The sequence below is a fragment of the Pseudorca crassidens genome, chromosome 9, assembly GCF_039906515.1.
Source record: "Pseudorca crassidens isolate mPseCra1 chromosome 9, mPseCra1.hap1, whole genome shotgun sequence".
Taxonomy (NCBI): domain Eukaryota; kingdom Metazoa; phylum Chordata; class Mammalia; order Artiodactyla; family Delphinidae; genus Pseudorca; species Pseudorca crassidens.
The window spans coordinates 91,414,499-91,440,138 of NC_090304.1; the positions used below are offsets into that span (position 1 = coordinate 91,414,499).

The 25,640-nt window shown below is 39.8% G+C and overlaps 1 protein-coding gene across 14 annotated transcripts in view; it reads right to left on the reverse strand.

Annotated features, from left to right (window-relative positions):
* USP28 (ubiquitin specific peptidase 28) overlaps window positions 1-24,484 on the reverse strand; it is a 56,880-nt gene extending 32,396 nt beyond the window's left edge. For 5 of the 14 annotated variants that reach the window (XM_067751074.1, XM_067751066.1, XM_067751072.1 and 2 more), the window contains exons 1-5: window positions 24,289-24,483; window positions 11,021-11,098; window positions 9,880-10,012; window positions 2,951-3,056; window positions 1,875-2,034 (exon numbers count right to left, since the gene is read on the reverse strand). In XM_067751074.1, the coding sequence (XP_067607175.1) occupies window positions 1,875-2,034; window positions 2,951-3,056; window positions 9,880-10,012; window positions 11,021-11,098; window positions 24,289-24,345 (534 nt within the window). In that variant the 5' untranslated portion in view covers window positions 24,346-24,483. Of the gene's footprint in view, window positions 1-1,874; window positions 2,035-2,950; window positions 3,057-9,879; window positions 10,013-11,020; window positions 11,099-12,821; window positions 12,915-13,823; window positions 13,843-14,028; window positions 14,093-14,254; window positions 14,317-15,507; window positions 15,654-23,606; window positions 23,945-24,288 lie in introns of those variants that run through there. The other 9 variants (XM_067751078.1, XM_067751077.1, XM_067751076.1 and 6 more) reach the window with 7 other exon arrangements.
* Window positions 24,485-25,640: the final 1,156 nt, after the last annotated feature.

A 25,640-nucleotide genomic window follows, 5' to 3' on the forward strand; every position in this document is an offset into this window, starting at 1 on the left:
CATTTAAACTTTCACTCCCTTTAAAACCTGATTCTGTCACTCTTGCACTCTGCCTCAAAAAATGGCTGCTTATTTCAGAGGAAAAAACGACTACTAGGAACTATTTCCACTTTAACTGGCAGTCATCATTTCCTCCTTGTCCTCTCCCCTGTTACCCTCTTGCCCTCTTGCTGTCGGAGGCCAAGCCCTCCCCACACGCCCTGCTCTCTGTCCTGTCCTCCCATGCTTTCTCAGAAGCCTTTCTCAGTCATCCCCTCCATAGGCTCGCTCCTTTCACCATCTCTCACAGGAGGGAAGTGAATCCAGGGAAGGGTCTCGGTCTCAATCTCAATCTCTCCCTCTCTCTCAAAAGGAAAGAACTGACTCGTGTCCCTCATTCCCCAAGACCTTCCTACATCCTATTCTTAATGCAGAGGCCAGTGAGCCTCTTAAAATGGAAGTAGGATCGCAGCACTTGTCTGCTCCAAACCTTCCAATACTTTCCCACCTCACGTGATTCCTGAACCCTCATCGTGACTCCACGCTCCCCCTCCCCCGCCCCGCCTCCACCACCTCCCTGCACTCACAGCTGTCTGTTCCCCCTCCTCGGTCACTCAATTCCAGCCTTCTCCCTATTTCTCAGCTCCTGACCTGAGTCTCTGAACTTGCTGTTCCCTGTCTGCAGTGTCCTCTATATAATTATATGAAACATTCTTCATGGAACTACATGGCTCATTCCCTCGCCTAAGTCAGGCCTCTACTCAGATGCCCGCCTTAGCAGAAAGGCCATGTGTAACCCCCCTATATAAACAGCACCCCTTCCCTCTCTAGCTGAACCCGTTCTAGCCCCTCTTGCCCCCATTCATTCATCTTTATAGCACTTACTGCCATCTGATATATATTTTGTTTCCTGTCGGTCCCACTCTTTTCCAAGTAAACTCCATGGGAGTTAGGGCTTTGTTTTATCCACTGCTGTTTCCCCAGTGTTAAAACCGTCCAGGCACAGAGTAAGCTGAAGGAACCCATGGATTTTATGTGTGTAAACGGAGGGTTCCATTTTTGGCTAAGCAGCTGGGTCGGTGTCAAGTACTGTGAAGGAGAAGCCGGCAGGGCAGGATCAAGTGCTACACTGCAGCCACGTTAAGTTTAAGAGGCAACACGCTCCCCAGGGGAATTCATCCTCTAGCTTGGGTTTATCACCATCTACATGCTACTGATTCCCAGAACTATATCTGCAGCCCAGATCTTTTTACTGAACAACAGATTCACATAGATAACTGCCTACACGGTATCTCCACGTGGACCCTCAAACTCAGCATGTATAAAACAAACTGAAATCCCGCGTTTAACACTCACGCAAATTATTCCTCCTCCAGTGTTAAATGGCACTATCGTCCACCTGGTACCTCAAGCTAGAAACCTTGCAGTCTTTCTCAGCCCCTCCTGCACATATCCCTACCCGGTTGTTTATCAAATCCTATAGATCTGATCTCCTAAATACCTCATGAATGCTTTGACTCCTCCCTTCCATGGCTTATGCCACTTCTCTGTTCCAGGCCACCATCATTTCCTTCCTGCCTGGTCATTTATGAGAGCCTCCCAAAGACTGATTTCTCCTTATTAGCTCTTGCTCTGCTGTAATACAGCATTCACCAAAACACCTCCTCAACCTATTTATAACCACAGAAGATTCTGTTTTCAGTACTGACCAAGTTAGACACAAGAGCATCTAGGTCGAAAACACAAGAAAGCAACCAAAACACAATAATGCCATGGGGAAAACCCTCCAGTTTTATTTATCTGTTTCCTTTTTTTTAAAGCTATGTTTCTCACATTTCAGTTTAATAAATTACAAAATCGTTTCCAGAAGACACAGTTGTCTCTTAATACCATACCTGAATAACAGCGCTAAACCAACATGTATTGCCAACATTTTTCAGCCCAACAGGCCAACCATCAACTCGCCTCCAGTCATTGGGATTGGGATTTTCTCCCCAGACTTCACAGCGTTTTCTCTTTGAGCGTTTAGTTTCTGCAGAGGTTGCCTCGTGCATCCTATATTGTGCCAACATATCACACATCAAAAAAGAAAAGAGTTAAACAACAATCTACTATATGGAGGATGTAGGTAAGCTTTCACAGGTAACTCAAAATGCCAGATACACTATTTACTGGGTAACCACTGGCTATATAATAACTATAAGGTTGCAACATAAGTGAAAAGGTTTAAACATCGAGTTGTTAATCCTGCCATAACAGAGATTATTACTAACAAGGGCCCTGATGGAACTGAGTTGAGACTCAAGACTATTTATGGCTACCATATTAAAAGTTTTACATTTCAACAATAGTGCCTTATCTCAGACCTTGCCATTGAAAGAGGCAAGAGAGACACTCTGCTAAAGATAAGAGCCTCGAAATTGCTTAGCACACAAACCATGGCCCTATGTTTCCCTGAAAGAAACAACCTGGCAGTATGAGGGGATAAACGTGTCTGGAAACTGATTGGACACCAATGGAACTGGATATCTGTGAACAATACCAGACAAGCACCAAATCAGTACCAATTCAAAACATATATCCTCCTAGTCCTAGGGGAGCTGAGTGATAACTTTCATTTTCAATAGCCAACAACAAAACATTCAAAGTTTACAAAGGTTCAAAGTTAATAAAGAGAATACATATTTATCGGATATTTGCCCTAGGCAGTTTTTTCCCACGAGCAAATGTGAACTACAAAACCTTGCAGGCTTCTACTCAAAGACCACAGGCTGCAATAAGACCCTTATCATATTTAGCTTCTTCAAAAGTGAACCAAAGAGTAAGTAAGCGAATGTGAATTTAAATTTTCTCATAAAAGAAATTTCATTTAGGTGCAATTAAAGAAGCTTGGCAGAACTGTTTCACAGAGATACTGCCTTTGACCTACACACTAATGTGCAGAGCAAAGACTATAAATTAAATCAATAACCTGTTAAGATCTCTTCCATCAGCTTGAATTTTGGGGGACTCCAGCAGACTCAAAGCAATGGCGGCCTGAAGATCATCTTTGTTATCATGAGTAAGGTCTATTACTTCTGTAAGATAAATAGAAATTTAATTAGTCTACATGCAGGAAACATTGCCTTTCTGTTTGTATTGTAGGAAAAAAGGTAAAAGCATTCACAAAATTAGATACACTCCCTAACTCTCAATACAATGGCTCTTCTGTGTAAAAACAACTTTATTACTCTATGCTAGAATCAAATGAATAACTTACAGCTACACTGTAACCTTATGATTAGCTAACAGTACAGTAATAACAAGCTGCTAAAATGCAATGAGTCAAATACCCCCTTTTGCAGCCTTACTTCACAGAGTCAGAAATATATCCCGTACCTGTAGGTTAAACAGTCTCTTTACTTACCATTGTAAACTATCAGCTAAAAGTTGAACATTCAAAGAATGGATACTTTCAATCTCACACAAACTATTCTAGAGAACAGAGGATATACTCCTCAACTCATTTTACGAAGTCAGCATAACACCTTGGTATATCACAAACCAATCAAGAACAGTAAGAGAGAGGAAAAATGACAAACTCACGCATGATCACAGATGCAAAGAGCCTGAACAAAAGCAAATAGAATCCTGCTAACACACCAAAAAAGATTATATATTAAGACCAAGCTGAGTTCACTGTAGGACGGAAATACTGAGTTAATGTTAGAAAATAGACCAGTAAAATCCACTATCTTAACAGTTAAAGGAAAAAATGATCATCTCAATAGACACAGAAAAAGTATTTTATAACATTCAACCTCCATTAAGGAATAAAAACTCCAAGCCAAGTAGAAAGAGAAAAGAGTATTTTTAGACTGAGAAAGAATATCCATGGAAAGCCCACAGCAAACTTTACACTTAATCGTGAAATGTTACATGCATTTCCTTTAAAACCAAGACTAAGACAAAGATGTCTGTTGTTGAGGGCTTTTATTCACCATGGTTCTGAAAGTTCCAGGCAGTGTGATAACAAAATAAAATAAATTTTTAAAAATAATAAAGATTGCAAAATAAGAAACAAATCTGTCATAATTCACAGATAATGATCACCTACAAGGGAAACCCAAAATAATCTATAGAAAACAGTTATAATTAATAAGAGATGGTTAACACCATTGTAAAGCAATTATACTCCAATAAAGATGTTAAAAAAAAAATAAGAGATGGTTAGATAAAAGATCAATGAACAAAAGTTGAATGAATTTCTATATATGAGCAATGAAATACTTAATTTATAAAGGAAAAAAACCACAAAGAACACAAAACAAAAAATCAAGACCTTGTGCTACTGGCATAAGAACTAACATATGGATCGATGGAACAGAATGAGTGGGACTGAACTGACAGTCCAGGAATAAACCTCACAGTTATAGTCAACTGATTTTCAACACAGGTACCAAGACAATTCAATAGGGCAAGAGTGGCTTTTAACCCCTCCTTCCCATCATTTACAAAAAGGAACTCAAAAGTGGATCAAGCCCTCAAGATAAGAGCTAAAACTACAAAACTCTTAGAAGTAAACAGGTATAACTTCATGACCTTGGATTAGACAATGGCATCTTCGAGATGACAATCAAAGCACAAGCATTGAAAGAAAAGATTGGTAAATCTGACATCGTCAAATAAAAATCTTTGGGCTTCAAAGGACACCATCAGGATAGTGAAAAGACAGCCCACAGAATGAAAGAAAAATTTTGCAAACCATGTATCTAGTAAGGAACCTATATACAGACTACATAAACTCCTGCAACTGAATAATAAAAAGACAAACAGCCCAACTTTAAAAACAGGAAAAGAATTTCATTAGACATTTCACCAAAGAAGATACACAAATGGCCAATCAGCACATGAAAAGATGCTCCACATCATTAGCCATTAAGGAAATGCAAATCAAAGCCACAATGAGATTATCATTTCACACCCACTTGGATGGCTAACTAAGAAATGTTGGTGAAGACGTAGAGAAGTTAGAACCCTGTGTAGTGCTGGTGGGAATGTAAAATGGCGCAGCTGTTGTGGAAGTTAGAAGAATGGAGGCTGGCAGTTCTTCAAAAAGTTAAACATAAAAAGTTTCATGACATTGATTTCTTGGATATGACATCAAAAGCACCAACAAACAAAAACAAAAATCAACAAATGGGACTAAATCAAACTTAAAAACTTTAAAGCATGAAAGGACACAATCAACAGAGTCAAAAGGCAACCTACGGAATAGGAGAAAATAATTGCCAATCATGTATCTGATAAAGGGTTAATATCCAGAGTATATAAACAACAACAAAAAATCAACTAATCTGATTTTAAAATGGGCACAAGGCTTGAAGAGACATTTCTCCAAAGACGATATAATATGGATAACAGACATATGAAAACATGCTCAATGTCACTAATCATCAGAGAAAATGCAAATTAAAACCACTATGTGATAATGCCTCACATCCATTAGAATGGCTATCAAAAAACAAAAACCAGAAAATAACAAGTATTGGCGAGGATGTGGAGAAATTGGAACCCTTTTGCACTGTTGGCAGGATTATAAAATAGTGCAAATGCTACGGGAAACAGTGTGGAGGTTCCCACACTTTTTAAAAAATTAAAAGTGGAACTACCATATCATCGAGCAATCTCACTTCAGGGGATATATCCAAAATGAAAAACCAGGGTCTCAAAGAGCTTTTTGCACATCCACGTTCAAATGGCACTATTCACAAAAGCCAAGAGGTGGAAGCAACCCAAATATCCATTGATGGATAAATGGATAAACAAAATTTGGTATATACATACAATGGAGTATTATTCAACCTTAAATAGGAAGGAAATTCTAACGTGCTACAATCTGAATGAACTTTGAAGACATTATGCTAAGTGAAATAAGCCAGCTACTAAAGAACAAATACTGTATGATTCCACTTACATAAGGTACTTAGAGTAGTCAAAATCATAGAAAACAGAAAATAGAATGGTGGTTGCTAGGAGCGGGGGACGGGGTAATGGGGAGTTACTGTTTAATGGGTCGAGAGTTTCAGTCCTGCAAGACAAAAAAAGAGTTCTGGAGATGAATGGTGGTGATGGTTGCACAATGACATGAATGTACATAATACCACTGAACTTAAAGATGGTTATGACAGTAACTTTTATGTGATGTGTATTTTACCATAATTTAAAAAATTGAAAAGAAAAAAAAAAGGAAATCCTGTCACATGCCATTGCATGGATGAATATTGAGGACATTATGTTAGGTGAAATAAGCTAGTCACAAAAAAATAAATCCTGTATGATTCCACTTATATGAGGTCCCTAAGGTAGTCAGATTCACAGAAACAGAAAGTAGAAGGCTGTTACTGGGGGCGGGGAGGGAGAAAAGGGTTGTTTAATGGGAATAAAGTTTCAGATTTATAAGATGAAAAAGTTCTAGAGATCTTTTATACAATAATGTGAATATACTTAACACTACTGAACTGTACACTTAAAAATGGTTAAAATGTGGGACTTCCCTAGTGGTCCAGTGGTTAAGACTCTGCTTCCACTGAAGCGGGCAGGGTTCAATCCCTGCTCAGGGAACTAAGACCCAGCATGACACGTGGTGTGGCCAATAAATAAATAAATTAATTAATTAAAATTGATGCCCCCCCCAAAATATCCATGATGAAAAAATTTTTTTAAAGATTAAAATGTAAATTTTATGTTAATGTGTTTTTTAACTACAATTAAAAAAAAGAATTCCAACTAATAAATTATTAAGTAATGATAGATAAAATACTACCATTTTGAAATCTCCAGTAAAATAAAGAATCTAAGCAATAATCACCAATGGTGGCTGGAAATACTAGGTGGGGAATTTTATGATAAATTAATCAAACTAACAATCTGAACACACTAACAATTTTAACAACACAAAAAGACGGGGACCAGACATTATTTACTTCTTGATACAACAAAATAGAAGAAATACACACAACACTACCTATGACTTTATCATGCCAGATAAGCATCTAAATTAATAGGAAACACAGAGGACATAAAAATCCACTAAAGGATACCACAGGAATGCAATCATGTGGTATCATGCAAATCCTGTCAAATAAAATCCTGAAACAAAGGACTTTATTTCTTCAAACATTAAACTGCAAGAAAAAAAGAGAGGGGGACTATATAGATAAAAGGGATCTTAAAAAACCATTTCAAACATACTTTAATGTTTTCATTTTATGTGGATCATTATTCTCACAAACCAATTACAAACATATTGTTAGACAATCAGGGAAATTTCTACACTGGTATTTGATGAGATTAAGAAATTGTTATTAATTTTTAGGTGTGATAATATTGTTGCAGTTATGAAAAAGGAGTCCTGTTTTAGAATTTTTTTTTTAAGTTAAACACAGAATTGTTATATGACCTAGCAATTCCACTCCTAGGTATATATCCCAAAGAATTAAAAACAGATACTCAATGAAATAGAATGGAAAATATGAAAATCTGATATAACACAGAGCTAATACTGTAAATCAGTGGGTAAGTATAGCCTTTTCAATAAAAGGTCCTGAACCAACTGAATAGCTGGAGGAAGTGAGGGGGTGGATCGAACTATGTTTCTATCTTATGGCTTACCAAGATAATCCATTTCAGATGAATTAAAGATTTAAATGTGAAAAGCAAAACATTACAATTTTAGAAGAAACTATAACAGAATATCCTATAACTTCACAGTGTAGGAGTTCTTAAACAAAAAACACAAACCATAGCAGAAGATTAATAAATGAAAGCTATTTGTTAGTTCGTCACCATAGTGTAAAAACACAAGTCATCAATAAGGAGACAATATCTGCAACACCCAAGTCCAGAAAAATGGGTTAATATCAAGAATATAAAGTCATTATCAATAAGAATATCAAGAATCAATAAAAAGAGGCAAACAAACAGACAAACCGGCAGAAGACATGAAAAGAAACTTCACATGAGGAAACATGAATAGTCAAAAGGGAAAAGATGTTCAATCTCATTATTTAATTTTTAAAAATTCTAATTAAAAACAAGATTATCATTTCATATCAAAAAGACAGGCAACAATTTTACAATCTAACAAATTTGAGAGCAAGAGTTACTCTCAAACCCTGTTAGTGGGAGTATAAATATGTAAAAAAATCACTTTGGGGACTTCCCTGGTGGCACAGTGGCTAAGGCTCCGCACTCCCAATGCAGGGGGCCCAGGTTCGATCCCCGGCCAGGGAAACAGATCCCACATGCATGCCGCAACTAAGAGGTTGTGTGCCACAACTAAGGAGCCCGCCTGCCGCAACTAAAGGAGCCCACGGGCTGCAACTAAGGAGCCTACATGCCGCGACTGAGACACGGCACAACCAAATAAATATTTTTTTAAAAAATCACTTTGGAAAATAATGTCACTAATAATAGCTACTAAGTTGAAGATGAGCACATCTTAATACTCACCAATTACACTGCTAGGCATATACACTAAACAAACTCTTGCATACATGCACAAGAAACATAAATCAAAAAAGCTCACAGCAGCCTTGTTTAGAACAGCAAAAAAAATTCAAAACAACCCCAAAGTCAATCAACAAATATATCAATTCTGTTGTATATTCAGACCAAGAAATACTACACATCAGTCAAAAGAAATAACTACAGGTACAACCAACATGGATGCGTCTAGAAAAGAAAAATGTGGATTGAAAAAGTCACTACGTGCACCGAAAGACATACACAAGAATATTCAGAGCAGCATTATTCAGAATAGTTCAAAATTGCCAACAGCTCAAATATCCATTAACACCACCTTGCGCAGCTGATAGATCCCTCCTCCTGGAAGCCTCTTTGGCCTCCATAGCACCACTCTCCTGGTCTTCCTCCTACTCCCCTGCCCCCCGCCCAGACATCTCAACACTGGAAGATCTACTGCTGAGTCACTGAACCTTTCCTGTTTTCTATACCCACTCCCTTGGAGAGCTCATCCCTTCTCATAACTTTAAGTACCATTTACAGGTTTATGATTCCAGGTTTTATCCACCTCCAGCCCAGATCTCTCCCTTGAACTGCACAATTGGACCTCCACTGCCTTTTTGATATTCCACCTGGATGTCTAACAGGCATCTCAAACTTAATATTGCCAAAACCGATCTCCTCATTTTCCACCCCAAATCTGCTCCATCTGCAATTATTCCCACGTCAGTTAAGTGCAGCTCCATCCTTTCAGCTCCTTAGGAAACAAACCTGGAGTCATCTTTAACCCCTCTCTCTTTCACAACTCTCAGATCCTTTGTAAGCAAATCATGTAGAGCAAGCACTTGTCACCCTTCCACTACTGCATCCTGGCCCACACCGCCTTCATCTGCAATAGCTTCCTGAGTCGTCCTGGGCTCCCTGCTCTGCCCCACGCTCGCTATTCCCTCCCACACATTCTGTTCTCAACAGAGCAGCCAGAATGATCTTTAGCCAAAGGAAACCCGTTTACAGCATTCCTCTGCACCAAACTCTCCAATGGCTAGTCCTCTTAAGTCAGAGTAAATGCCAAGCAGCTATGAAGGCTCTGCAAGATCTGCCTCCCATTTGTTCCCTCAATGGGCTCATCTCTCACAGGGCAGCAATTCCTGTTTCTTTTGTTCATCTCCAGTGCCTAAAAGAGTGCTTGGCACATAATAGGGGTTCATTAAGTAAGTGCTGAATGAATGGAACCATTTAAGCGCTGAGAATTGTGCCTGGCGCCTAGTAATGGCTCAGTAATTAGTCATTATTACTACTATTTCCGAAGGGTTGATGCGATGGAAAGGACACTCACGTAAACTCATCTCTTACTCTCCGCTAGTTCAGAGCGGGACCAAGCCAGGATATACCTACTTGCTAATTCTTCTTTGTTGGCAGCACTGCCCGCTACTTCAGATGGTTCTGTAGCAGCAGTCTCCTGGCTGGGCTCTTTAACTCTTTCATCAGTGAGAAGGCTGACTGCCTGGGTGATGTCACCATTACTGGCCTGAGGGGAGGAAAAAAATAGAAATTTCAAAAGTAAAGCATCACAGCATTTAAAATAAGCAGCAAGTTAGTCTGGGGGTTATAACTCTTACTACCCTGGTGACATACTGAATAAGTCTAGGCATAATTCTAGGGTATAAAGGAGGAAACAGAGTACAGTGGAGGATAGTAGGTCTATTATGCTTAAAGCACTGCCATTAAACTCCTAGTTACAGGAAGGGAGTTGCCATGCTCTGATTTCCCACAACATGCAAACGAGAATGAAATCTCACTGCTTTGGACACTGTGCCGCCTGATTTCACAGAATTACGGCATGATGTATCAAGAAGGGGGCTGGCGATTAACACAGAGATTCTAAGTGAAGTCAGCCCCTACGGTAAAGGTGCCAAACAGTTATCATATTCTATAGTGATGAAGTGATGACCACACTTCTATTTCATCTTAACTTTTTAAACTTTTCTTAGGAAAAAATTCTAACATACACAACAGGAGAGGGAATGTATAATTGAACCCCATGTGCCCATCACTCAGCTTCGATAATTACCGAGCCCTGGTCAGTCTTATTTTACCTATTCTGCCTCTCCTCCCCCAGATACTCTGAAGCAAACTCTAAGTGTCTTATCATCTCATCAGTCAACATTTCAGAATGTATCTTTTTAAAAAAATATAACCCATAATGCTATCCTCACACAAATAACCAGTTCAAATTTCCCTGACTCAAATACTTTTTATTTCGAATCAGGATCCACAAAAGGTCCATACGGTGCAGTTAGTTGACAGGTACCTTAAATCTCTGGAGGTTTCCCCCCGCACTATGAGTCTCTCCCCTCCTCAACTTTTTCCTGCTCTTATAATTTACATGTTGAAGATACTGGGTCATTTGACCTTTAGAACTTCCGTCCTATACGTATGCACATTCATCTTGGCATAAATATAGCTTGAACTGACATAACTCATATGATATGAACAACAGCTTTAAAACCTGTTGAATAGAGGTCTTGAGACTAACCTTCAGAGCTTCGTGAAGAAAAGAAGGGTCCTGAATGCCTGTGATCTCCCTCAGTTGATTTAACAGCATTTGGCAGCTCTGTATTTGAGAAACAGAAAGAACACACACACACGTGTCAATGGGAAAGTAAACCTGGACACGTTTAAAGAATAGACACCGGCATCTTGGGTAAACAGGCTTGAGACTTGCATTGTTTACTTTAAAAAACCAACAAGCTCCAAGGAACAAGGTACTTGACTGTCAGACACATTCTGAAATGCCAAATGTATTGCTCTTTTAAAAGTTTAATTATGGAAAATGCTTTTGGCATTTGTGGACGAAACATGAGTAAATAGCAAAACTACAAATACATAAAACATTTAAATGTAATATTCCAGCTTTAATGGATGCTTCAAGTGCCTCAGGTTTCTCTCTGTGAGCAGTACGTAAGTAGGTCATTATGAGGAGTCCAGGGAATTTGCATGGATGTGAAGATGTGCTATTTTAAGCTTCACTGCACATGCCATTTGTGTGTGTCATTTTTCACTGACATTAAGTTTCCAATCATGTAATTAACAAACGATACCACCAATGTTACATTTGAAACTTTAGGTTTGATTGCTTAAAAAAATGTATAGATAAAGCTAGAATTCTCTGAATTATAAATACAATTGCAGAGGGAATAAAGTATGGAATGTTTTCTCTTCATTAATCTGAATCATGGAAAAACCTTTCTTATTAACTTCCAGTTACAAGATCAGTTTATAACCCTTTTCAGCCTTAAAGTCTTCAACTGACAAGTTAACACAGACAAGTTTACACAAAACACCTATTTACAAGTAAGCTTTTCAACAATTTAAACAATTGGCTGGCCCAAGTGAAGACACAGTGATCTTACAGATGAATACTGAAAACGAAATAGCTCAAATTTAATCCAGCGAGAAGAAATCTAATTTATTCTTAACATTGTAGTAGAATGAAGCCCCAATTCAATACTTGATGCTTGACCATTAACTGTCTTTCAGTTAGTACTATGTCTCCAAGAGGCAGTAGGCAGTCTAGTTCACTGCCAGCTGTAACAGAAACAGTATCCTCTGTTCTTCAACAGCTGAGGGCCCAATGCAACACTCAAGCAGCACACCACTAGAAATAACGAACTGAAACACCCCTGTACAGTCCTTGGAAAAGCATCAACAGTCTTTCTGTTCTAGTCACAGGTCATCGTCATAGGCTAGAAATGGAACCCTACCCTGCTGAGCCCAGCAGCCCTGGAGGCTGTGAGTCTGTCAAAGGCAGTCACCGCCTGGGCACTGCTAGAGTGACTCTCACACTAAGAGGTATCCAGATTTAACCTTGGAAAACACTGAAAACACAGCATATGATTTTTAGAAAAATAAAGTATTAAAAAGTTTGTTTCCAAACAAATTCTAATTCCACTGATCGTATTGTGTAAGTGTGTGAATCTATATAGGTCAATCATAACCAATTTTCTAAAAAATCCAAATCAATGTACCCAAAAAAGGGTGGAATAAAAGGAAGAGGAAATGGGTAGCATATCAGCCCTGCACTGGAACCAAGAAGGTAAGAGTGGGATAGACAATCACATCTTCATCTCAAATTACTCTGTGTACCAACTGATGCAGGAGTCACAGAAGACAATCCCGGTTAAAATAATAGCTCACACCCACTGCTTACTTTTAGCCAGGTGCTGTTCAAAACACTTCATATGTATTAACTCATTTAACTCTCATAACAAACCTGTGAGATAGACACTGCGCCCATTTGACAGAAAACTGAGGCATAGAGATGTTAAGTAACTTACACAAAGTTATTGCTAGTAAGGGGTGGAGCTGGGATTTGACCCCAGGCTGCCTGACTCCAGAGTCTGCACTCTAACCTCTATGCCATGCTGTATCTGAGAAAACAAAGAAAACAGGCAAGAATACCTATTTAATGCAAAACAATGCAAACATTTTATTCTTATATTTTGACCTTGATCTCTGCATCTTAACAAGTTTCCTATTTTAGCTGCCCTTATATAATCACAATTTTGATTACTTAGTAGTACCATCAGTTCCAAATAAGCTACCATCAGGAAGTAGAGAGGTAAACACTATAATGGACAGAATCTAAGGTGCCATCAGTTATAAAAAGCACCATTATTTTATGCACCACCAAAGACAAAAACGGCTGCCACTTAAATGCCTTCATGACAGTGAAGTGTGACGAAGGCCTTCATGACAGTCCTAGGAGACACATGAACTGGTCACATCAGCTTCTTGTAGCTCCAAAATGTCTCATTTATGTTGAGAAATAGAGCAGTTCACCCTCCTTCCAGGTGCACTGCCTGGCATGCAATAGATAATTCTTTGGCATATTTCTCAGCAAAAACAAAAAAAAGCTTAAAACACCTATAGTATCTTCCTTTCTGAGGTCCCATAATGCACTTGATTGTAGCTTTGCAAGAAAATTTGAAACTGCAATCATTCCTCCAATGACAAATATTTTACTTCACATGAAATCAAATCTGTACCCTGCTGTTCTATTTCTATGCCTTTCTTCATAGTTTTTTCGATCTTTTTAAAGCCCTTTTAAATGGCAAGTAAACTAACCCCGCGGTACCAAGAGTGCATATAACCCGACTGCCATGACGGCAGGATTAGCTATGACTAAGCCCACACATGTGCAGACTATGGTAACTACACCACATGTGCTGCTTGGGTGATAGTAAATGTAAGGACCATCTCAATTTCAGAGATCTCAGAATGCCAAGTAAATGCTAATCAATGAAATACGGTATGGAAATGATAAATAATTTACTAACCATTACATTTGGCTGTGGGTTAAAGTCCCACTCCTCTGTCTCCACTTTGTAACAGGTAGCAGTGGACATTAACACATCTAGAATAATACACTCAGGAAAGGAAAATAAACTCTTCGTTTCCCTTTTTTAAAAGCTATTGGGCAGAGATGACAGCTACATAAAATCATTTTGTACAGTGTCAAGAACGACATTATATTCATCTTACCTCCTTCAAGAACTCTGGTCCCTCACTATCCTCTCCCCCTCCCATGTTGAGGGAACGAATGAGCCTGCAAAGGAATAGGACTTACTGGCTTTATCTGGAAACCATGTGGTTTCCTAACTGTTTTAAGTGAAATTCCTGCCTCTGTAAAGGCAAGAATCACACAACACACTAGCTGATTTGAATTAGCCATAGGACAGTGCTATTAACAACTGTGACTAACACTTACTGAACGCCTTTCTGTCAGGAACCTTAGATGCCTCACACACACATGAAATCCTTGGAACAACCCTAAAAAAGTTAAGAATCATTATCTTCATTGTGCAAATTAGAAAACTAAGGTTTACAAAACCTATTTTGTCATCAAGTGTCTTGAATTAAAAGATTAATCAAAAATAACTTAAGAGTCTGAATAACAAGTTTCACAAGGATTAAGCTATGCTAGTGATACACATGAACAACTGCTATGACATGACTCAGTCTTATAAATATTCAGGTAAACCTAAATTCTCACACAGACAACGCAATCAGTACTATATATGACATGTTAATTTTACCACAACAGACAAGCTAAGCTCATTAGGATCCTACGGTATTACTAACTCACAGTTTCTTCTGGAACTTTACAGGAAGCTGATTTAAATATTAACTTCACCCTAACTATGATGCTACACATAAAGTACACACCCAACATGAGACAAGACAAAGCCTGTGCTCCAGTCATAATGAGGTCAAATAACTGGCAAGAGCCAACATGTTTGCACTTCCCTATAGCTAAATACACATTATTTTCATAAAACAAAGAGTACTCTCTTTTCTTGCCCAGAGGCAGTGAAAAAAGACAGGCACACAGAAATCTCTAGAAAGAAGGAACTCAAGCTTTCCGACCTCAACTACTCCGTGGTTTTGGTGCAAAACTTCTCAGGACTGAGGTTTTCTTAAAGCAAAGACAATAACTCACCTTCTAGTAAGCAATAAACAGGATTAGTCACCCAGTGAAACATTAAACTATGAAGTTTTATAGTCCTAATCCTACTGCAACTAAACTAAAACTCTTTGATCAGCAAATTAGTGAGATTACTAATCTCACAATCTTCAAATACCCAGTTTAGCACTGTGATGCTATAGTTATTTCTTATTATAATTTCTAGATTATTCCATTCCTTCAAACAGGGATGCTATTTTCATCATTCTCATGCACACATTTCCTGATCTCAACTGTCTCTTTTTACAAAGCCATTTCTAAATTTAAAACTAAGTACATAATTGATAAATGTTACTTTACTCCAAAGAACTACCAAGGTGTGCCTAATAAAATTCCCTCCAAAGTTAAAGATCTGGTTTTCTAATTTTAAAATAAAACTTAAATACCCAAGGAAAGCAAAGGAATAACTTTAGGAGTCAAAGAAAATATACAGCAGCAACTCCAGAAACCCAACTTATACAACAGGGTCTTAACAACAGTCTGAGACTGTCACTAACCTTTCCAACTTCCACGAAACAAGGAACAAGTCCACAAAAGCCCTGGTATTTTTTCAGTTTTTCTCCCAGCAACAACTCCATGTTGGTCCAATTTACTCATAATGTAGAAATCTAAAGTGCCTTATGACTCTACAATTGACAAACAGCATTTCTTTAGTGGATGAAACTAAACCTCCCAAGATGGGCTACTTGATAACTTATTTTAATGGTGCAAAAAATTAGGTACATGATGAAAATCACTGTTTCAGTTCATCAACTGGCTTAAAGTTTTTAAAAAGCATTAAAAGTTTTTAAAAGTTAGCTAATTCTAAATGGTATAGTGGGGTTTAAACTAAAATTAAAAGCAAGAAAAAAAAGAACTGATCATTATTTACTCAAATTTTTTCATCTTTTTTTTTTTTCACATTCACTGAGTAGGAAATTCTAACAGCACAAAAAGATATAAAATGAAAGGGAAATTTCCCTCTTCCTCCCATCCAGTCCCATTTCCCAGGAGTAATCACTATTAATAGTTTCTGACATATCTTTCCAGAAATGGTCTATGCACACAAATATATTCTTTCATACTATATATCATGTCTTGCACCTTGTTTTTTTCTTACTTTTGAATACATTAAGACAATATTTTTTTCACTTCTTTAAATACATATGTGCCCCAACTAAATACAAGAAACGAGGCCAGGAAACTGTTACAATAAGGTCTTATGAAATGTATCTTCAAAAATTAAAGAAAATGTCATTCAGCAATCTACAGCTAAGGTTTATTGAGAAACTAAGAAAATATGGGAAAAGATATAAGAAATCAAGTTTACATGGTTATAATTTTAGAAATCTAACAGTAAAATTTTAAGTTATTATTAGATGGGCCTCAGTGTGTAGTTTCCATTTAAGGTAAATAACAGGGACCAGAGAGGTGATGTGGGATTGGATTATGAAGGGTTCTAAATGTCAGGATGAGTTTAGACTTGATCTAATGAACAATAAAAAATTATTACAGGTTCCTCAGCAGGGAAGAAATATGAGGGGTAAAAAAGGTACTTTAAGGGGATTCATCTAGCACATGTCAACAACTAGTTTAAAGTGGGATGAGACTAGGGAAAGAAAGCTTAACCATGAGTTATAGGGGTACTGAATAAACCAAGTGTGATGACAGAGGTAGGAAGCTGGCAGGAGAAATGGAAAGGTAGAGTATACTCTGCACATCTCAAAGAATGAAGAGATAAAGCTTAGCCAAATATTTGAAAATGGATGCCTAAGAAAACATGACTGATGAAGACATGAAAGGAAACAAGTAAAAACCAACCAATGTAATATGCCACACTAACAGAATGAAGGGGATAAAAACACAGTTATCTTGGTCGATGCAGAAAAAATCCAACACCCTTTGATGATAAAAACAATCAGGAAACTAGGAAGAGAAGGTCATTTCCTCAACGTGATAAAGAGCCTTTATTTAAAAAAACTCGCAGTTAACATCATTCACAATGGTGAAAGACTGAAAGAGTTCCCCCTAAAATCAGTATGAATACAAAGAAGCCCACTTTCACCAATGTTATTCAACATTATACTAGAGGTTCTAGCCAGAGCAATTAGGCAAGAAAAATAAATAAAAGACACCCATACTGGAAAGGAGAAAGTAAAACTATCTCTATTCACAGATGACATGATATGTAAAATTCCAGAGAATCCACAAAAAAGTCACTAGAGCTAATAAATAAATTCAGCAAAGTTGCAGAGTACAGGATCAACAGGCAAAAATCAGTTGTGTTTCTATACAGCAGCAATGAACAATCTGAAAAGGAAATTTAGAAAACAATTACACTTACAATAATATCCAAAAGTATAAAATACCTAGGAATAAATTTAACCAAGAAGGTGAAAGACTTGTACACTAAAAACTACATAACACTGAGAAAGAACTTAAAGGAAACCTTAATAAATGGAAAAACATCCAAGTTCATGGATTGGAAGACTGTATCAGTCAGAGTTCTCCAGAAGAACAGAACCAATAGGGCACATGTGTGTGCAAGCACATGAAGAGACCCTGTATTCCTAGTTTCCTGTGCGTATGAATTAAGAAATTTATTATTAGAAATTGGCTCTAGGGATTATGGAAGCTGAGAAGTCCCAAGATCTGCAGTTGGCAAGTTGGAGAACCAGCCAAGGGTGTCATTCCAGTCAGATCTGGAAAGCCTGAAAACCAGGAGAGCTGATGATATAAGTTCCAGTCTGAGGGCAGGAGAAGACCTGCACCCAGTCAGGTGGGTAAAGTTTCCTCTTACTCAGCCTTTTTGTTCTATTCAGGTTTTCAACTGAAGGGGTAAGGCCCACAGACACTAGGGAGGGCAATCAGCTTTACTCAGCCTACCAATTCAAACGCTGATGTCATCCAGAAGCACCCTCGAAGACATACCCGGAATAATGTTTGACTAAATGTCTGGGCACCTTCTGGTCTAGTCAAGCTGACACATAAAACGAATCATTACAAAGATTTAATACTGTTAAGGTATCAATACTACCCAAAGTGATCTACAAATTCAGTGTAATCCCTATCAAAATTCCAATGACCTTTTTTGCAGAAATGGAAAAGCTGATCCTCAAATTCATATGGAATTTCAATGGACCCTGAAGAGCCAAAACAATACTGAAAAAGAACAAAGTTAGAGGACTCACACTTTAAGATTTCAAAACCTACTACAAAACTACAGTAATCGTGACAGTGTAGTACTGGCATAAGGACAGGCATATGGACAAATGAATAAGAAGTGGGAGTCCAGAAAAAAACTATACATCTATGGTCAACTGATTCTTGACAAGGGTGTCAAAACCATTTGATGGGGAAAAAATATTCTCTTCAAAAAATGGTACTGGGGGTGCTGTAGGGATAAGATTGATGGTGTTTAAGAGTACAAACTTGTAACAAGTACTAAAATAGTCACAGAGATTTAATGTACAGTTTATTGAATGTAGACAATAATATTGCACTATAAGTATATTATATGATAAATATCATTACAGGAGCAAACATATGATAATATACAAATTTTCCAAAGTAACATGATGTACACCTTAAATTTACACACACCACAAACAAAAATGGTGCTAGGACAACTAGATATCCATTTCCAAAAGAGTAAAGTTTGACCCCTACTTCACACAATATTCAAAAACTTACTCAAAATGGATTAACAACCTAAATATAAGAGCTAAAACTATAAAACTCTTAGAAGAAAGTTAAAGGTAAATCTTCATTATCTTGAATTTGGCAATGGATTCTTTTTATATTATACCAAAAGCACAAGCAACAGAAGAAAAAATAGGTAAGTGGCACTTCATCAAAATTAAAAACTTTTGTGCATCCAAGGACGTTATCAAGAAAGTGAAATGACAACCTACAGGATAGGAGAAAATATTTTCGAATCATAAATCTGATAAGGGTCTAGCATCCAGATTATATTAAAATTCTTACAATTCAAACGACCAAAGACAAACAAACCCAATTCAAAAAGGAGCAGAGGACCTGAACAGCCATTTCTCCAAAGAAGAGATACAAATGGCCAATAAGCATAAGAAAAGATGCTTAACAACATTAGCCATTGGGAAAATGCAAACAAAACTAAATGAGGAAGTGAGAGAGTGGCATGGACTTATATATACTACCAAATGTAAAACAGATAGCTAGTGGGAAGCAGCCACATAGCACAGGGAGATCAGCTCAGTGCTTTGTGACCACCTAGAGGGGTGGGGGAAGGGAGGGTGGGAGGGAGACACAAGAGGGGGGAGATATGGGGATATATGTATATGTACAGAGCTGATTCACTTTGTTATAAAGCAGAAGCTAACACACCATTGTAAAGCAATTATACTCCAATAAAGATGTTAAAAAAAAAAAAGCAAAAATGTACAATAACAAGTGTTTGGGGAGGATGTGGAGAAACTGGAACCCTTGTGCATTGCTGGTGGGAATGTAAAACGGTACAGCTGCTGTGGAAAAGTGTGGCAGTTCCTCAAAATATTAAACATAGAATTACCCTATAATCCAGCAATTCTACTTTTAGGTATATATCCGAAATAATTGGAAGCAGGTACTCAAAATATTCGTACGTGAATGTTCACAGAAGGACTATTCATAAAAAACAAAAGGTAGGAACAACTCAAATGTCCACCAATGGGAAAACAGACAAGATGTAATAGATACATAGAGTTGAATATTAGCCATTATTGAAAGGAATGAAGTACTGATACATGCTATAACTTGGATGAACCTCGAAAACATTAAACTAAGTCAAAGAAGCCAGACACAAAAGATCACGTACTATACAATTCCATTTACATGAAACATCCAGAACAGGTAAATGCAGACACAGAAAGCAGACCGGTGTTGCCAGGGGGAGCAGGAATACGGAGTGACAGCTTAGTGGGTTTTCTTTTGGGGTGTTAAAAATATTTTGGAACTAGACAGAAGTGGTGGTTGTGCAATACTGTGAATATACTAAATGTACACTTTAAAATAGTTTTATATGAATTTATTCAACTGAATAAAAAGGGAAAGCTTTGCACAATCGCGCGCACGCATGTACACACACACACACACACACACACACGAAGAAAAAAGACAGCAGGAAAGTACTAACCTGGGCTGGAATACTGAAAAAGGACATATTTGTTTAGGGCATCTCAAGTCTAACCTGACTAGCAACCATCACGCAGCAGGTGCCAGCACCTATTCCCGCAGATCTTAAATTTGCCTTTGAATGTCTGGTATTTTGACCTCCCTTTTTTATTATAAAGCCTTGATGGAAATAGCACTAAGTAGCCCAGATTCTTAGCACACATTAGCCTCTAGGCAAATTTCAACTTTCTTGAGCATCAATTTCCACACCTGGAAACTAAAGTATACCATAAGCCTTGACAGCACTGGTGTGACTATGAAGTGAAGTAATGCATACAGTAATTGTTACTAAAATGAAAAAATGATTTTTAAATGTAAACTATTGTGACCTGCCCATCTAACAAAACTCATCTAGAGGTTGTAGTAAAAATACTGATATCCTAGGAGAAAACTGCCTGTGCCAGGGTTTTGGTTTTAGCACTTACTAGCTGTGTCACTTTGCAAATTCTACTTCCTAGTCGCACTAAGTTTTACTTCATAGGGTTGCTACATGGAGTCAATGAGAATAAATGTTAAAGTGCTTCATAAACTGTCAAAAAAGTCTGGAAGCAGGACAAGTACAAGGTGGCTACAGCACACCCAAAATTTCTACATTTCTAACAAACTCCTAGGTGATGTGGATGCTGCTGGTCCATGGACCATGTTCTGAGTCGCAAGGGAGCAGAAGTCAGTGAAGGTGCCTGGGGGTTAGGTTCGGATAAGGAAGATGTAAGAAAACTTAGGCATGTGAGGAGAGACATCTAAATCAGGGTTTCTTAAGCTCAAAATTATTGACATTTTGGGCCAGACAGCTTTTTGTTTAGGGGGGACTCTCCTGTACACTGCAGGATGTTTAGCAGCATCCCGGGCTTCTACTGGAGCATTCTCCCCCAGTAGTCACAGTCAAAAAGGTCTCTAGACACCAGTGATTTAGATTCATCTCTAAGAAATGAAGGGAGAAGGGAAGGGTATCTCTTCCACTGAGAGAAAAAGGGATGCTGAAGAGGGGGGGAAAAAAACCCAAATATGAGACAGAGAGCTCTTAAGGTATCAGCAAGCTCAGTTAAGTAGAAAGGAAGGTTATCTATTTAGAAAGAGTGCAGGGAGGACTGAAAGTTTAAAACATCAGGAAGAGAGTTCTAGAGAGTAATAGAAAGGATCTGACCCAAAACAATGCGTCCACTGACTAAGAAGTAGGATCAGGGATTTCCTGGGCTCCGTGGAGTCAGAAGTGCCTGGGTTCAATCCTGGCTGTACCATTGACTAGCTTGGTGACCTTCGGCAAATTATTTAACAAGAAAATTTCCTGGAGTTGTCATAAGTACTAAGATAATATATGTTAAATTCGTAGCACAGAGTGTGGCATACAGTACATGATCAATTAATGTTATCTACTACTATTATCAGCGTCATTATTTTCCTTGAAAAATGTTTCACTTGGCTATTGCTTTAAATTTCTTGGATGAAACAAAATACATGGAAGATCTTGCCTGGTGAGGTGTTACTTGTCAATGTGTTTTATAAATTTACTAAAAGTACTGTGTGAATAGGAACTGTTTGTAGCTGGAGGCATGAGAGTTGTGGAAGCCAACCAAGCACTGACTTACTGATGTTCCAAAAATCACAATTAATGAGACAAGGTAAAAGAGGGTGTAAAGGGCTTCCCTGGTGGCGCAGTGGTTGAGAGTCGGCCTGCCGACGCAAGGGACACGGGTTCGTGCCCCGGTCCGGGTGGATCCCACATGCCGCGGAGCGGCTGGGCCCGTGAGCCACGGCCGCTGAGCCTGCGCGTCCAGAGCCTGTGCTCCGCAACGGGAGAGGCCACAACAGTGAGAGGCCCGCGTACCGCAAAAAAAAAAAAGAGGGTGTAAAGCCAAAAAATCAAAAGAAAGCATTAAATTTTCACGGAAACTGACAGGTTTTCACAGGGCTTCAGTTAGCAGAACGTGTGATGAGCCCTAGTTTAGCTGCCAAGGACCACAGGTTTCTAAGAGCCAACCTGACCTCAAGTTGTAAACTACAAAAACAGTAAACATTGCTGCTGGCTTTCATCTAAGTCAAGAATTGATTGAAATAGTACCCTCTTTTAGACTCGAGTACGTACTGAGAACATATTTCAAGAGTACTACGTTTTTCTTGCACTCGAATCTTGGACGGCTATAATGGGTTCCGCCTGTTCCATGTACAAATGACCAATAATGGAAGGGAAGCATTCTAGGTTTTAAATAGATTTAGTGTCAGGGGAGGAGAGCTCCCCTCAATTACAGCAATGAAAGATCCTTTAAGGGCAATGTAGAATGCTTCAGAGAATTCAAAATAGAGTCCACTCTAACATGAAATTTATGAAGATTAGGAAGAAGATATTAAAATCTTTCCTCTGAGATGTGAAAGGTAATTTCCTCATATAAGACTCCTTCAGCCTAGCCTGCTAACTTCAAGCATTTTACATTAGCAAAAACAAAAAGGGCAAACATTATCAAGCATTCCAAGCTTATCATCTGTCTGTATGGGGCGAATCACTGAGAAGAACAGTAAATGTCATCACTCTACAGGTTGCCAGGAATCAGGGTCCTCCAGCTAGCCACAGCCACTGGAGTTCCAAATCTTTCCAAAAATAGCTATGACTTATATACAAGTGTTCATCAAACACCTCACATACGAACTCTTAAACAGAGAGTGCTGAGACAATGGTCACCTATCAAACTGCGGCAGAGGTAAATGCAGTTGCTGCTGACCAAAAGGCACATGGTGTCAACCAACGAATTTAAATGACTTGCTCTCCCTTAAAATAGTCTCTTCTCCAAATCAACATGACTGTCTCAAAGCTAAGATTTTCCCATCTGTTTTTAACTCACTGTCCTAAAAACAAATAGAACTGATCTCTGAAACCAAAGAAAATCCTGACTCAGGTTCCAACAGGCATTGGTAAACACCTAACAATTTTTCTATTACAAATCAGCACATGAAACACCATCTGCCTACTTTCATTTTTGAGTCCACGACCCAGAGCTATCTTTTACTACAGGAGTTTAAAAAGTAAGTGCGGTCACTTTACACACTATTGGTCTCCCGAGTGCCTGAAGAGGAAAAACAAAAAGGCATAAAAGGTTTCTCACGTGGAAGTATCTGACAGCTCTGTACTGTAAATATTTTATGAAATTCCCCACTTCCAAACTCGCATTTAAATACGTGGTACAGGATTCCAATTCTGTCTTGAAACAGCTTAACACTTGATGGGTGACGGGTAGTCTTAAGTTATAACATTCCAAAGTAACATTAGAAGACTTTCTCAAATTGCCCACTTCCCAAGTTTTTTTTCGCACAGACATTAGCCGTTTGACTTTCTCTCAAACCAGTATTCTTTTACTCTCACCACCTTAGCCCAGAAATCCTCGTATTGATTTCAATCTTCTTAGATAATAGAAAAGGGAAAGCATTATCAGCATACCTTGTATTCATCGCGCTGTTCTGTTCCTCCCCCTTCCTTAAAAATCTAGAGTGATGAATGCAGTAATTGGGAATGCTGCTTTCTGCTTAAAAAAATAGGGGTGTGTGTGGAAGGCATGAAGTGGTAATAAGGACCCCTGGTCTTTCACACGGTGTAGATAAATCCTGGCTTTAACTTAGGTAACTTCGGTCTGCTTTAGACTCTTAGAACAGCACTGCCCTAAAACGGATTCGAAAACAAAAACAAAAAACAAAAACCACCAAAGCTGCCCCTTTCGGAAGTTTCTCACCCTTGGTCGGGGGCCAGGAGCGCTCTTCTTAGAGATCCCTGATGCAGACAGCCCACGTCCAGCCCTTTATATTTGATTTTCCAAATTAGCTAATCTCCCTCGAACTTCAGCCCGTCCCCGAACCCGAAGAGAGTCCTCAATCTCTGCGACCGAGCCTTGCAGAGACTTCACCCTCCTCTTCGAGCCCCGGGGCTCACCCCGGCCGGCGCGCCGCCCTCTCCCCAGCCGGGCCCGGGAGCCCTCCGCAGCCCCCTCCCGCCTGGCCCCGCGCCGGAGCCCCGCAGGCCCGCCCGCCCGCGCCCCGCGCCGCTCCCGCCCCGGCCCCGCACCCCCTACTCCCGCGGGACCCGGAGCCAGCCCCCCCCGGCTCCCGCCCGCCGCCGCGGGGCCCACCGAGCCGTGGCGGTCGGCTGCTCCGGCCGCGTCGTCCTGCTGCAGCTCCGCAGTCATGGCCGAGGCGCCCCTCCGCAAGTCACCCGCCTCCCGCCGCCGCGGGCAGCCCAGCCTCGCCGGAGGAGGAGGAGGAGGAGGAAGAGAAGAAGGAGGAGGAGATGGAGGAGGTGGTCCTGCCTCCGCCCTCCACCCCGCTACGGCCCCGCCTCCACCCCGCCGCGCGCCGGCGGCTCAGCCCACACGCTCCGCCCCCGGCCTGCGCGCGCACGCCAAGCGCGCGGCCGAGGGCCGAGCCGCTCTTTACGTGCTCCCGCATACGCCGGCATATGACCCGGCGCCGGTCACGTGACCCAGGCCCCGCCCGCGCCTAACGGTCAGCGTCTGCCCCCGAGCGGTGTGTTCTGGGCGGTTGACGCCCAGGAAATGGTGGTGTGGGTTGTGGACCCTGTTTTCGCAAGTCTCCTTCTCTGCCGTCGTCCCTCAAACCTGCTCATTTCTAGGACTCACCACCGGCTCAAGACTCCTCACAGACGAGTTCAGGCTGCTCCCCATTTGGGGAACCTGTCTAGGGACCGCGTAATAGAGGGTTTTCCACCTGGCGGTGGAGCCATTTCCAAGTCCAGTGACACGAAAAATTTATCATCCTTGAGAAAAGGAAAGGCAGAGGCTGAATGGAGTGGTCTGACGGGTAAAGCTAACCAAACGGACCAGAGCCTGGATTCACTGGTGCTCAGGGAAGTGCCCTAACACCGACCTGGGCATGGGGAGCAAGAATTGCCCAGTTTTCCCATTTTAGATTTTATGGCGTTCAAACTAAAATTTTATAGGGTTTTAAGTTTGAGCCAGATGCTTATGGTGGCACATTAAGAGCTAAGGTGTCCTCAATTGGGTCGTGTTTTCAACAATTTGATGGAAATTGTAACTGCTAAACCCTGTCTCACGTTTATTCACATGTATCGCAATGACGATCCACTTGGCACACTTTGGTCCAAATCTGTGTGGAGGCTGGGTAGGGAAGGGCCTCTTTTAGAGGGTAGTGCTTATCTGGTTGCCCTGGTCTAGCCCTTGGGCAGCACCTTCAGTGTGAATTTTATGTGGATGGTGGTCTTTCCTGTGCTCATGTGATTGTGATGTTTCACCTGCAGGCGTTTCTAGTCTGCATGGAAGCACAGCTTGAGGCATAAGGAAACAGGTACAGAGCAGGTGCAGCTCCCATGGGAGACCTGATTATTCTCAGGAGCCTAGACCAGGACTGCTGCTACTTCCTTCACCTGGAGATTCAGGGGGTCTCTTTTCCCTGGCAGGTAAACTGGCAGTGTGATCATAATCTTCCACGTTCAGCAGGCTATGTG